The sequence below is a fragment of the Argentina silus genome, assembly GCF_951799395.1.
Source record: "Argentina silus genome assembly, chromosome: 10".
Classification (NCBI taxonomy): Eukaryota; Metazoa; Chordata; class Actinopteri; order Argentiniformes; family Argentinidae; genus Argentina; species Argentina silus.
Genome location: NC_139664.1, coordinates 10,901,237 through 10,915,792, shown reverse-complemented (window position 1 = coordinate 10,915,792; position 14,556 = coordinate 10,901,237). Strand labels below are relative to the sequence as shown.

Here is a 14,556-nt window from a genome sequence, read left to right as displayed (position 1 = left end):
ACTCGCGTTCCCGTTTGAAGTGGCCACACCTATGACTGTGAAGTAAAACCCCAGCAAAGTCCACAGGTTGACAACAGTTGAATTTTAACCCGTTAATTCTATATCTTTATTTTTTATTTTTTATCATTATATGATTTTCCTTTTTTTTCAGACCGGCTCTCAGTTCAATATTTTTGCAAGGTTTAGTAGGCCCATTCAGAAATGCCACCCTCATCTGTACTACTAAGACTGAATATAGAAACAAAATACAATGAATTAACTTAATTAATGAATTAAATTTCCCTTTCCAAACAAGATACTATTTGTATTCAAATAAAGAGGGTAATTCTCCCCCTCTATGCCATTGACCAGGAAAATAAGCTATTGACCTATCATCTAATTAATACATGAGAGAGTGGGTGATGTATGCTGGTGGGTAATGTATGCCTCTTTTGTCTCCAAACCAATGCAAGATAAGACAAGTCAAGAGTTGAGTTACTATACTATTGAGTAATAGTAATTTGTTTATAGGGTGAAGCAAGATGGAACAAGTTCCAAGTGCTGAGGTCCCATCTACCAAAGGAAGAGTGGCTTGCCATCCTGTCTGGCCATGAAGTTGAGACAGCTGAGCAGTAGCAGCAGGTCTTTCAGCAGTTTGGAAGGGGCTATGTTGATAACCACTCTCCGCAAGAAATCTGAGCTGTTGTAACCCAGTTCTTGGGCGCTGTACGAATCAGGTCTCTGCTTCAGGATCCCATAGGTGTTGATTATGAACTCAGTGAATGGAGGGTGGAGCTTTATGCTGTACCCAAGCTGGTTCAGCCTGTCCATAAGCTCAGCATGCCGCTGAGAGAGCAGAAGCCGGTATCCTTCATCCACCTTTCCTGTCAAAGGGTGTGTGCAGACCTGTTAAAGAGAAGGACAAGTCAAGACTTAGTTTTGACTTATCATGTGAGGGTAATAAGACTGTAATGTTAATTATTAAGTTACTGTATATCAAGATGTCATCACAGTTCTCTTTCAAAAAAATGTTTTCCGAAAGACTTGAATTGAGCTTAGAAACAGGGAAAGTAGACTTGGTAAACCTGTCTGAATCACTGAAAGGACAACATGGCACACCTTTTTGTTAAACTGGTCATAGATAGTAACTGGTTATAGATTCCTCATTCAGTACTGAACTTGAGTGACACAGTTTTAGATTAATTCATGTGCAGACTCCAGTTAACCTGGAGCCCCTGAACACACACACATGCATGCACACACACACACACACACACACACACACACACACACACACACTACACTAACACACACACTACACCTGCATGATCTTGTCGCGAATATTGTGCACAGTGAAACCATAGAGTCTTGTCTGGCACTGGAAAACATAGGACAGAATCCTGCGATCCAGCTGGAAGGCAATTTCTCCCACTAACCGCTCTGGATCTGCAGGTATTGTTTAAAAAATCATTAGAGAAAGATATATATTTGAACTGCTTGTTTTCACTTTCACTGTTCTATTATATAATAATAATAATAATAATAATAATAATAATAATAATAATAATAATAATAATAATAATAACAATAACAGTTATTGACACAACAATTAAGAGGTGACACAAAATTATTGGTTGTGGCAGATCAAGTTATCCATTGCGCTTCACTCACCTTTCACCTTCTGTGACATGTAAGGTTGAGAACAGTTTGCAAACTCTTCATTTCCTTGTGGGTTTGTGCACAAGGAGCTTTTGGTGAGAGACTCAAGATTCACTGGGGAGGATGTTTTGTGAAGACATTTTTTATGTGTCTGATGCAAGTCATGTCTGAATTTGCCCTCATCCAGGGTGTCTTGCCACTGAAGTGTTGTTTTTCTGCCTGCGGTGGGACAAACACAATCATCAGCTAAAACCTTTTTCCCATAGCCATTATTTATCTAGTGAGTGAGAAAGTAAGTTCGATTACTTGAGAGAGAAAAGAACGGGAACATTAATCAGAAAAGTATGTAACTATTTGTACAATCACAATTTGTAGATATTGGCTACGTCCTATAGGCTTAGTGCTATCCCAACTATGGGTATTGGGACTGGGTTTGACCACTGGTATTTTGATAGCTGTTGAAAGTGTGTAATGCATCTTGGGTGACATCTAGTGGCAGTTACAACGCAAACATGAACAATTCTATGGAATGCTAGTTCCATAGTTATTTGTGACTGAATAAGAATAAACTGTTACCTGTCGACTCGCTCAGATCACTGGCTATAGTGGATATGTTCAGTTTGGACCTCAGATCTACGTTTTCCTTTACTAGGCCCAACATAAGTTTTAGGTCGTCATTCTGGTGCCGCAGTTTCTCATTCTCGAAGCGCAATGACGCATGGCCTCCCTCCGTATCCATGGACGCTTCTCAGACTCCAAGCGATATTTCTGGCGTTCAGACAGTAGAGCCTCAACCCAACAGTTTGCAGACCCCAATCATATGGCCACCAAGTCACGAGATAAATAGGAATACACCTTTATGATGTCATCGGTTAAACGTCATTTGGGCGGTACAGGTAAATGGGTAGATCTTTCAAAAGCGGAAACTTTTGGCAAATTACTGGATTACTGGGTTCTCCCCATGAAGTTTAGACCCATAGATGTGACAGTGAACATAACCAGAGCCAAGAAAATAACTTTTTTAATCTTTCTGGGAAATATTACAAATTAAAAACAAAACATTTATGTAAACATACAATACTGCACACAACAATATACATCACTAAAGATTATTGAGTAACAGCAAGTACAAAGTGGCTTGTTATGATTATATTCAAATGTGCTACATATGCAAACATAATGAGTAAATACATGTCTATCAATTTCAGTTCTTCCAAAAGACCACAGGTAAAGCAACATTTTTGTAATAATTACATTTGATTATAAAATACAAGCATATTACACGTAAGTCAAGGCACCTTTTAAACTCCTGCAATAACCTCAGTTCTTTTGTTCCTCTCATCTCGTAGTGAGCACTCAATTACCACGTGCTTTTCCAACAATAGACAGAATATATGTAAAGACGTAGATAATGTCAGTGTACAGATTGAGAGCAGCGAAGACATACTCTTCTGGACTCAGGGACAGCTCCTTGTTGCCCAGCAGCATCTGAGTGTCCACAGCCAAAAACTGGAATCACATTGAAAACAATAATAATCACTCTATGGTTGAGGCTTTACAGGAAGCATAGTTTGATAGGGTCTTCCTCTGACAAATCCAACACATTTGATGCTGAATTACCTAAGTTATAATTAGCTGTAGCCTACTACCTACAGTTTTTGCCGAATAGAGACCAACTTAGAAAAAAGAGAATTCCTTAGCTTAGGACTTACGCAAGTGAAGACTAGTGCTCCCAATGAGGCGTAGACAATGCTCAGGATCTTGTTGCGGATGAAGATGCAGAGGATAGCGAAGATGAACAGAATAATAACGCAGACAAGGAGCACACCCCGACAGGAAGTGAAGTCATACTTGGTCTATGGTCAGGAGGAAATCAGAAGGACACATTAGTACCCAATTCATCTCGCAGAACAGTGTGGGGTGAGATTACTACCCAATGATTTGAGACATGGTTGTGAATGTAGTTAAACCAATAGAAAAGCATCATAACCTCCCTGACCCTGAGCATTTTTTAAATTGAATTTTGTAAAGTCAATATGCCCCAAAGAGACAGGTAACAGATGAATACAGACCTGCAGAGAGAAGATGACCACAGTGAAGCAGACAACAACAGTGATGCCCACAGCCATGACAACTGAGTCTGTGTCATAGTAACTGGCGATCATCCCCGTCATGTAGGACAAACTCAGAGTTACAATTGACTGAAAAGACAAAAGAGGAGTGATGCATCTTCTATGCGCCAATATCAACAGTGGCTTAGGAAATAAGACAATGTTTGCTTTTTTCAATGACATTTAGAGAGCAAAATCCATTTGCAAAAAAAAAGGACTAGGAAAATGTAATTACAAAAGCATATGAGTCATTTACATTTGAATGACAGTTCAGACGGGTCTTACTAATGCGATCAGGTTCCATGGATGTCTGCGACGATAGTCTCCACAGCAGCCTAGCACCATGAGTGACACAAAGAAAATGGCATATGACACAAAGTAAGTCCATGGGTAGAGCTGGACAAAGGTCTTGATGTCTTCCACAAAGGTGAAGAGAACCACAACAGAGAATGTTACCAACAGCTGGACGGTCAACACCATGAAAACCTAAAGAGGCAGAGAGACTATTAGACAGGTTACAGGTTTGGACGATCTGGTCACCATGGTGGTCATGTTTAGAAGGCCTAGAGTGCCTCTGTTTGTCTGACTGCTGCTTTGTTTTAGTGTGTTGTTTGATTGTATTTTTCTTTGTCTCACTGGATTCTGTATGTGTGGTTTAGTTATGTGTGTGTGAACCCTGATATACAAAAAAGAAAACCTGCTTAGCCCTGCTGGCCTCTTACCTTACGAATAAAGGCTCGTCTAATGCTCTTCTCCTCCAGTCCTGAGCCAAACTCACTGTTGTCATGAAAGGCTGGTGGCTCGTTGCTGTGATAACCATTGTTGTCTCTTGGGTCTGGATTGAAAGAGACAGACATCTCTCATGGCAGTGTACAGTATAGCAAATTCAAAAGTACACTTTACACAAAGAAATTCATTCAGAAACCATAATTGATAGAGCCATTTGGATTATCATTGAAGCCCTGATTGTAGGGACCTGGATGGGAAGACATGGGAGCATAAGGTGCCGCAGTGCCAAATCCTTGGTTGCCCTGGAAGAACATGGGCTGCATGAAAGCACCAGGTGGGGGGAAAGGGAGTCCCCCAGGAGCAGGGAAAGGGAGTTCCCCGGGAGCAGGACCCCCAAACATAGGTGGCATCCCCTGCATGTTAGGAGCACCGGGCATCCCATATCCAGGAGGGTTTGGCTGCCCAAACACAGAATTAGGTGGGACCTGAGCACCACCATCCAATGGAATATAATTTCTCTCCTGAGACATCACTAGGTCAGGTCAGCAGAGGGGTTCACGAGCTTATTCAGTTGGTGAACTGCAGAAATGGGCACCAGAGAGACACAATTAATGAAACAGATAAGGTTGGATGATAAAAGTAAATCCATCATATAGGGGATATCAAGATAGCTATCTGCAAAGACACAACCATCAATGGTATTAAGTAGGCATTACTGCTAGCATGATGATGGGATCATCATAATACAGGCGAAAATAAGTTCTGTCTCTGGTTGAGTTACTAAAAATACACTTTTTTTAGGTCCACAAAGTCTCTGTTAACACTCGTCCATGCAAGATATATCCATTAAGAATACTTGCATGCATTTGGCCTATACCAAATTATAACTAGCAATCCTGACCGCAGAGTATTGAAGAGAGAAAACCATGTTACAATTACTCCCATTAGCACAGACGTAAAAACAGCATACCTGTCTCCTCAAAATATAAAAAACAAAAGTTTTAAAGCAAGTCGATGAATGTGTTCATTCCAGTTGGATAAGTAGCCACCTTTTATTATTAGTTTTTAAAAAGGACTTTGGGTGTTGCGTCGCGTATAATTGATTTACTATTCAATGGTTCCAGCTCCACAGCCGTCAAGAATGTCAGGGAACGCAATTTCTCGAATTTGCTGATGAAAACATATTTTTGGTGGAGGGCCACTAGTCCAGCAAATTCAACGCAGCACTTTATGTTTATTTCGTTAGTTAACTACACATTCGGCCGTAAGAAGTTGTGGCAGTAAAATTGCACACGACCAGTAGATGTCAGTCTGCACTCTGAACAAGGAGTCTACAATGCAGTACAAACACACACACACACACACACACACACACACACACACACACACACACACACACACACACACACACACACACACACACTTAGCTATAAGCTCAAGAGCTAGAAACATACATAGACTAGATAACTGACATTTACACACTGTACTTACCACCATGGAACAAACATACTGTAAGTGGCCACTGGCTGACTTACCTGGTTAAGAGTTGTAATTCCCAATAAAAAAGGTTTGTATCTGCCTTGCAATACAGGATTATTCTAAACAGGGGCAATGATAGAGTTCCTGACATCAACAAGAGTAGAGTTTCCCGGCATCTACTTTACCAGTCATCAGCTGATCCTGCATGCCTACTGGACCACACCAGGCATGCCAAATGGGAACACTACAACCACTGAACCACATTCGAGGATTGAAATGTCCCAGTACTAAAATCAGTTCTATCCAACGTATGTATGTATGTATGCAATGATTAATCAAAATTGTCTGTTGATTGAAATTAATTCTGTACCGTTATCAACATATTAAAATGTGTTTTGACTGTTTATGTGATTTATTTTGATTAAACTTTTTGTTCAGTATTTATATGGTTGTTGTTTGTCGTGTCTATCCAAGAGATGCAGGCTGCCTAACTGAGGATTCTTCTAGCTAGGGTTGTGAAACCAGGGGAGTCAGTTCACCTACTTACTATTTTGGTGTCGTTGCAGACCAGGTTCATGTGACACAACCGGGGATCCACATTATTTCATAATGTAACAGGACAGGGGGATAATCAAACAGATCAAGTTGACAAGGTTTAGACAGAGATGTAAACCAAGTTGTTGTTTTTCAGTATCATAATAAGAAATTATCAAATAATCCCAGTTTTCCTCTTGTTTCTGCCTCCTCTTCCAATCTCAACCAATACTGTATCATGAATTTAAGGTAGCACAATGGAGCTATATCGAACATATTCACAAAATGCATTTAAAAAAAGACAATGACTCAACCTGAAGACATTTCAATTACATTGAGCTTTAAATGCTCCAGGAAAGGTATACTGCAGCATCAAGAGAAACACATGAACCAATGTATGGGTTTCAGCAGGACTATAGTTGACCATTGTTTTGGTCTGACACATAGAGCCAGATGGTAAAGAGAAGGTCTGATGGCCGAGAGCAGCACTGGGGGCCATTCTAGTCTCTCCTGCAGTTGTCGCGTTCTCTGGAAGTGAAAATATTTTCTCACCTGTTGTCATCAGCTGTCCCCATACCTCTAGATCAGTACATGGTTTTGTCACTCTAAAGAGTCTCTTTCTCACCCATGACTGTTTAAACAGTGTGTACCTTCCATGTTATTGACCTCATTATAGACAGTATACCCAGCAACTCCAAAACACCACTCATCATTGAGCACAATTCAAGACAAGACAAGTCACTTCTAAACATGAGATTTTTGTGTTCGACATAAATATCTGCTGAAGAAGAGACATGACTTCCCAAGATGTGAACAAGTTAATGAATCCAGACAGTCTCTAAATAACAGTACAATTGAACTGGTTGTGTAGGTAAAATGTTTTTATTCAATCTAAGAAAATGAACGATTGCATTTGTCGAATCAAACATTTCACAAGGCAAGGTTAGTAGAATATTGCACTAGCAACTCTGAGAGCCTTGATACAGTATTCTATATCCAGTGACATCAAAAGTACTTTTTAAAAGGTATAGCAAGTTTTCACAAATTCCCTTGTATGAAACAGGTAAAGTATAAAAAGTTCCCAATGTTTTCAGCGTCTATCAAATAAAGTGAGTAACAAGCTATGGAAATGTAGGAAAAACAATGTAATGTAACTAAGAATACAGTATAAAGCAGTTATTGTTTATAGTTTGCTGTAACTTTGTTCTTTCAATGTCCAAACACATAAGAAGGAGAATGATCTACAAAAGAATGGGAAAATAGCTCTTACAGAAAAGGCATATTTCAAGCCGTTGCATTTTTGTTTGATCAAATCCAAATCATTGTCATATAATAAATACCAAATCATTGCAATTTGAATAGCACAGTTGAACATTTTACAGATATATGATACATATACATAGGGAATACAAACATTTTAATCGTAAGGCACAGTGGGGAAAACATTCTAAAAGATTCACATGTTCTCCTTTTTCTTCCTTCCCTCTCTGTTGATTTACATAACTGAGGTGCATCATGTGGTTGACAGTCTCAGCTCCTGCCTCAGACAACACCCTCACCCTTATAGTACCTGCCTTCAGTGCCTCTAATTTGATACCACAAAAACACAGAGCAAACCAACATTACTCTCAATATAATCGGTTTTTCTGTTGTCTTTGTAGGATACAGTATTGAGAAAATATTTCTTATAAAAGATTGTCTTAAAATTGCATAGTCTGAAACAGCAGTCCAAAACTAACATTGAAACTGAACATTGAAAGGTTATGTAACCATTTCATATCATATGCAAGTATATTTGAATTGTTCTTCTATATATTTTGTTTTACATTTGTTGGGAAAATACCCGATTATTAGACTTGAGTGCACTTGTGATGGCCATACAAAACAATTATAAATTGTAACACATTAAATACATTTACATTATTTAACTTAAACTTCATTCTAGATACAAAATTCATCAATGGTTTGCTATGAGGTTCACTTAAATAAGCATTACTAGATATTTGTCCTGCTGAATAAATATTAAATATTCATACTCTAATGGCAAACAATACTGATGATATATTAATAATAATGTAACTATTCTCTTTCATCAATTCTCTGGTGAATCTCTCAGGTGCCTTTGGTAGATTGCAATCACAAACTTCGCTCATCTTGCCTCCCCCCTCATCACACTCTCTCTCCCCGTAGTGTCCTGGGGTGAGTGTAACTTTCCCTCTCCCCTGTAAGCCTGGCAACATGGTGGTTACTGCATGCGGTCTGTCTGGAGCTGCTGGGGCTGATACTGGCCAAAGGCTGCAGCTGCAGCAGCTGCTCCTGGGGTGCCCGCAGCTGCCAGGGGCTGCTGGACGGCATATCCATACCCGGCAGCAGCCATATAGCCTGTAGGGGCCGGGGAGGCTGCATAGGGGTACTGCTCATAGGCAGCAGCAGCAGCAGCAGCAGAAGCAGCAGCAGCAGAGTACTGGGCGTAGGCTGCGCCAGTGTAGTCGAGGTATGGGGAGGTGGCGGCAGCGTTTGCCGTGGCGGCAGAGTGCTGGACATTAGGGATGACCATGCTGGGCTGGACGAAGGCCTGGGGGTAAACGTAGTGGGCAGGGATCCTGTGGGACAAACACAGGGACATCAGAGCAGACACAGGGACACTCACCTGCTCTATGCAAACTGATACTGAACTCAGGAAACTGAGAAGCAGGCGTCACAAAAAACAACCCAGTCCTCATTTCATTAACACAGCAAAACCACTCATTAACAATGGAAGGACCCTATCTAGGAAAAAAGCATAAACCAAAAGTGCAGCTTTCAACTTCAAGTCAAAAAAGCATTTGAATCATACTGAAATAAGGCATTAAGAGAAGACAGCCCAGCCCTGAGCCCCTTGTGACTGAATGAGGCTGATCGCACAGCACCACAACACAACATCAACAAAGGATGTAAACTGAAGGTATACCAGTCAACATACAATCACACCAATACCACAAACACACACATGCCCACACATGTTAATGAGCTCTCAAACACAAACAAAAAGTGAACTAAAAAGAAAGAGAGGCAGAAACATGTAAGTATGTGTGGCAGAGTTAGACTTTGAGCTGGGGAGAAATGTTGAAGGTGGGATAGGTAATGTCATTATGAGTAAGCTGTTCTGACTGAAGCACTGAGCAGAGTACTGGTGTGTTGGTGTCTCACCCTACCGATTCAATGAATTAGTATGTGTTTTAAAAGGTCAAGATGGAGAGAGAGGAGGTATAAATGGACAGATACAAGCCTGTGTATCCGGGCAGACTTGGCTCTATTTACACCACTGAGCTTCAGTCACCTCCAGCAAATATGTAGAGGAGCAGGTGTTGGAGTGTTAAATCTGTCCATAGATTTGCCATGTATTTCTCTCCCACACACACACACACACACACACACACACACACACACACACACACACACACACACACACAGACACACACAGACTGACAGGAGAGGCTGGAAGGCATGCTATTTTTTGCTCTCCTTGTCATCCTAAAAGGACAAGCTGAGCTACTCTGCTGAAGCAACACATGGCATTGCACTCATCTCAGTCTCAGTGACCTCCATGACTTTCCTTCCCCCTTTCTTTCTCCCTTCTCCATTATCTACAGATACAGTGCCTTCAGAAAGTATTCAGACCCCTTCACCTTTTCCACATTTTGTTGTGTTATAGACTCAATTTAAAATGGATTAAATTAAAAGAATATACCATCAATCCACACACAATACCCCTGAATGACAAAGCAAAAACACGTTTTTAGTCAGTAAATTTATTAAAATTGAAATACAGAAATAAGTATTCAGACCCTTTGCTATGACACTCTTAAAATGAGCTAAAATGCAAAAATGTCATCAACAAATCACTCAGTAATTAAGTAATTAAGTTAAGAGTCCCTCTTAATGCAAGGATAATAGTTCATGTAATTTGAGAATTAAATTCTTTATATTGTGTATTGTGTGTTGATTGATGGCAAATTCTTTTAATTTAATCCATTTTAAATTGAGTCTATGACACAACAAAATGTGGAAAAAGTGAAGGGGTCTGAATACTTTCCGAAGGCACTGTATGTCGCTTAATCAGCTGATCACCTGGTCTAGCGGGGGTACAGGATATGTAATAGGTTAAACCTAATGAACTGTAACTGCCAACATTTCATAAAATGAAGGGAGTTTGTCAATTGCTTTCTACCTGACCCAATCAAAACTCACTAGAAGATGTACAAACTGTAACAGTGTCGCACTGGTTGTCCAAAACAGGAACGTCACCACTAGGATATAAGAGACAGAATTTGAGAGCTGCATTTAAAAATACTCATGTTACCGAGCTTCCCTGCTGAACTGGTTCAGTCCACACAAACTGTTCCTCTGGGCTTAGGCAGGAAGGCCATTTTGTGTTCCTGAATGTTCAGGGCTAAATAAAGGTGCTTTGTAAATCACTGGGACACATGGGTAATCCCCTAGAACAGAGGCACACAGGCCCGAGGCTGGGCACATGTCTCTGCCCACCTGTTGTCCACAGCCTAGCGGCCCTGTCGGAGACATACATTATTAAGTGCACCGCGGAGTGACTCTCATTTTCCAACAGAATTTGAGAAGCCATCTAGAACATTCTAAAACAGCTGCTGTCTAACCACTACCACTCTCTTGGTCTCTCAGTATCTTATCTACTGTCAGTTTACACTGTGTGATTACTGCCTATCTATGTGTATGTTTTACAGAGACGTGTTCTATATGTTTGAGATTACGGCTTTGGTTCCTGGACACACCTACGGTATGTTATCCTTTCGTGTACAGTATATGCCATCAGCAAGGTAGGCTGAAAGTGGCCTAAAGGATCCCTGTATTGTTCCAATGGAGAGGCATCGCTCACTAACAAATCCACTTACTCTGTACTGCCTCATTTACCTCACAGTGGTGACAACATTTCACCATTTCCATTATTCCTGTTGCCATTTCTCGCACTCACTCTTTCTCCTTTATATTTTTAGGGTTATATCTTTAAGTTCTCTCTGTCCCAGAGGGAAGGTTTCTTTGACCTTAGTTCCTCCACTATAAAACAACAACGAGATAGAAGAAGATGGACATATTGGATATCTATAGATGAGAGCTACAAGTGAAAGCATATAAGGAAAAAAAGGGTTAATGTAAGAAAAAAAGAAAACCGCAACATCTTTAAAGAAACTCCAACATGCAAGCCATGAGTTGTTTTGTTGCGTGGGGTTGGAATGTCAAATGTACACACCAAAAACAGTAATATAAACCCCATCAGCAACAAAACATAATGAACATGTTAACAAAAAAACATCAAAATAAAAACCACAGGCTACGGCACAATCAATCATTAAAAAGTAAAAACAGATCAGAATCAACACCCCATAACAGTTACGACCCACTATCAGGACTCCCAAAGTCTAGTCAAATGCTTTGTTCCTCCCACATCCCCACTGCAAGTAAAGATAAGCACACAGTTAAGCTGAAAACCACTTCATACTGGAACCAAGGCACACACCAATCTATGGACTATCTGAAAAAAGAAAAGAAAAACTTCCATGCATCTAATCACCATTTCAGCTTGTTTGTGTGTGTCAGAGTTTACTGGTAACACTTTTAGTGATCTGCCCAATGCAGACTCAGCTATTCCTCAAACCATCATGTCCCCTCATCAGCTATCTTAACCGTAACCGACCCTGTCAGATCAGAGAGAGATAAACAACATTGAGTAAATCCTATATGAACTGGGGACAAACGTTCACTTCCTTCAATCAATAATGCCAGACGAAGATGCACACACACAGTCACACCTCTACACTCAACATTGAAAGGGTTAGGGGAACTCTAGGAAAAGGAAAACATAACATTTTATAATACAAGCAATTTGCGGATCAAGAACACTACTCACTGCATGTAAGAATAGACAATATTATATATTGTTAAAATTAGTAACCCTGTGGTCCATCGTCCCAGTATGATATTCTAACACTGATTGAGAAACTGTTACCTGTAAAATATGTTGATGAAACCATTTGACACAAACACTGTACATGAAAGACAAGATGTTGAAAGATGTGGCATGACCTACCCATAAGGCCTTTGGATGAATGCTGGATGGATCTGAGGCATACCAAATGAGAAGCCTGAAACATGAACAGATCGTTATTTACTTAACCGTCATTTGCTCAATTGAATGCTTGAGTCATATGAACACAAGACTTATGTATCATGAACATTTCAGTACTGTAACTACTGCCACTAGGTCTACTTCTACTGAAGCTGTTTTTAAAACAAACTCAAACTCAAACTAATAAAATGGTGGCACCCTTGGCATAGCCTGTCATCATCATATCAACTTCAATGTCTGCTGTTGTCTGCTCAACAACACTACTCCTACAATCTCATGTTGCATGTTACAGTATGTTAGTATACAGTAACTTGCCACAAACCGTGTACATAAGATTATTCTGTCTGCCATATCACATTGTCAAACACTCCAGAATGTGTGTGTACAACAAGCATGTGATTAGATTGGAGCGGCTGTCATGGTACGCCACCTTGGTCGTCAAAGCTGTGAAAAAAACCTGTGGCGCAGCCCTCCGCCAGCGCGTCCAGCCCCTCACCTGGCTGCATGACCCTGGGCTTGGCCCCCAGGTAGGCTAGGTTCACATTGGCTTTCCTGCCGTCAATGATGGGATTAGGGTCCTTACAGGCTCGGTCTGCAGAAGCCCGGTCTCCCATCGTCACCTGAGAGCAGCACAGAGAAGTCTCAAGTTTACAGAGGTCAGAATGTTCGGCTGGTTTGCAAAGACCAAGGTTGGCTCATTTGAACTTTTCAATAATATATGTGGTGCATAGTGATGTCATCATGTCACTAAAATATATATGAGGACATGTTCTTGTAATAAAAGAAATACAGTCCATTGGGTTATGTGTATGATGCATGTGTCAGATATTCTGGGATGACATGATACCACCTACACAATAGGCCTCCGCTGTTATGTCAGGCTATTTAAACTAGGCAGAGAGGCATAAATGAATTGGTAACATCTTTCATCATATTCAGCAGCCATGACAAGTTGATGCAATTTACACGTGTATGATACAATTACAATGTCCAGTGAAACCATATTACAATCAAATAGAAACAATTCCAACTATCGAATTCACATATACTTACGAATCCATAACCTCTGGACTTCCCCGTCTGTCTATCTGTTATGACAACAGCCTCATCGATGTCACCGAACACTTCAAAGTATTTCCTGAGACTTGAGTCTGTAGTATGATATGGAAGACCCCCTACAAAGATCTTTGTGTAGGTGGTGTCCTTCTGAGATGAGTGCATCATTTGCATTGTGCAAGTGGTAGGAAACAATGTTTCCTCGAGGTTGAACACTGAATTACAATCGAATTATTTTAAAGAGTTTTGAAGTAGAGATAATGATATAAGTAACGAAACTTCAATGAATGGATCCGATGGTGCGTATGTTTCGTTAGAATTGAACGCACAGACACCTGTTTGACAGACGTTACTCCGTCTCTCTCCACCTCAATGCTAAACTTCTAGAATGAACATCCCTATCCACGTTAACTCCACCCAGATCTCACTTCAAGGGGGCCGGACATGCACTGCTCTCCACCCACTGTCACACAACCAACCGCTCTCCATAGGAGCGCATGAGTGCGTTTGAATGTATAGGAAAAATATTGTATCCTATAACAGGTTAAAATGTCTGTCTGTCTGTCACTAATTTGCAATGCTTACCTCAAATATGTGAAAATGTGTGCTAACTTACATTTGATTAAAAAACGACATGTTGATGAATTATGATTGACTTCAAAAAGTGTATCATGCTTCATCAAATTGAATTAAACCAGCATGCACTTCTGGGCTCATTCAGAGGTCCTCTATTCCACCATAGAGGACACCACTTAACTTGACACACACACACACACACCTGTTGCATCAATGAAGTTATGGGGTCAACATGGACAGCTGACTCTCTCTCTCACAACAAAGCCACTAGTGCTTTAGAAATTTGAGACAATA

The 14,556-nt window shown here is 40.4% G+C and overlaps 3 protein-coding genes across 4 annotated transcripts; all 3 read right to left on the bottom strand.

The window, feature by feature from the left end:
• Window positions 1–335: 335 nt before the first annotated feature.
• LOC310810662 (speriolin-like protein) lies at window positions 336–2,405 on the bottom strand. Its single transcript, XM_083678508.1, has 4 exons — window positions 2,215–2,405; window positions 1,651–1,857; window positions 1,301–1,425; window positions 336–885 (listed from the first exon to the last, which is right to left on the bottom strand). The coding sequence occupies exons 1-4, from the start codon at window positions 2,375–2,377 to the stop codon at window positions 553–555; spliced, it is 828 nt and encodes a 275-aa protein (XP_083534634.1). The 5' UTR covers window positions 2,378–2,405; the 3' UTR covers window positions 336–552.
• Window positions 2,406–2,940: 535 nt separating this feature from the next.
• grinab (glutamate receptor, ionotropic, N-methyl D-aspartate-associated protein 1b (glutamate binding)) lies at window positions 2,941–5,008 on the bottom strand (the record flags this gene model as incomplete). Its single annotated transcript, XM_083679668.1, has 6 exons — window positions 2,941–3,147; window positions 3,351–3,494; window positions 3,711–3,839; window positions 4,035–4,235; window positions 4,472–4,584; window positions 4,675–5,008. 6 exons carry the CDS (start codon window positions 5,006–5,008, stop codon window positions 2,995–2,997), a joined length of 1,074 nt encoding a protein of 357 aa, XP_083535794.1. The 3' UTR covers window positions 2,941–2,994.
• A 3,728-nt stretch (window positions 5,009–8,736) lies between these two features.
• Window positions 8,737–14,039, bottom strand: rbm24b (RNA binding motif protein 24b; the record flags this gene model as incomplete). 2 transcript variants are annotated; one of them, XM_083678996.1, is made up of 4 exons in its annotated part: window positions 13,684–14,039; window positions 13,061–13,250; window positions 12,592–12,646; window positions 8,737–9,094 (listed from the first exon to the last, which is right to left on the bottom strand). In XM_083678996.1, the coding sequence occupies exons 1-4, from the start codon at window positions 13,858–13,860 to the stop codon at window positions 8,737–8,739; spliced, it is 780 nt and encodes a 259-aa protein (XP_083535122.1). In that variant the 5' UTR covers window positions 13,861–14,039. The 2 variants fall into 2 exon arrangements, with proteins under 2 accessions (XP_083535122.1, XP_083535123.1); XM_083678997.1 differs by having other exon boundaries at window positions 13,127–13,250.
• Between the last annotated feature and the right edge of the window lie 517 nt (window positions 14,040–14,556).

Bases quoted from the DNA above. Each gene is read 5' to 3' on its own strand.
- LOC310810662 (XM_083678508.1), bottom strand. From the start codon at position 2,377: ATGGATACGGAGGGAGGCCATGCGTCATTGCGCTTCGAGAATGAGAAA. The intron at 1,858-2,214 runs GTAACAGTTTAT...GTCCCACCGCAG, and splicing joins TGATCTGAGCGAGTCGACAG to GCAGAAAAACAACACTTCAG. The intron at 886-1,300 runs GTGTAGTGTGTG...TCTCTTTAACAG, and splicing joins TTCGCGACAAGATCATGCAG to GTCTGCACACACCCTTTGAC.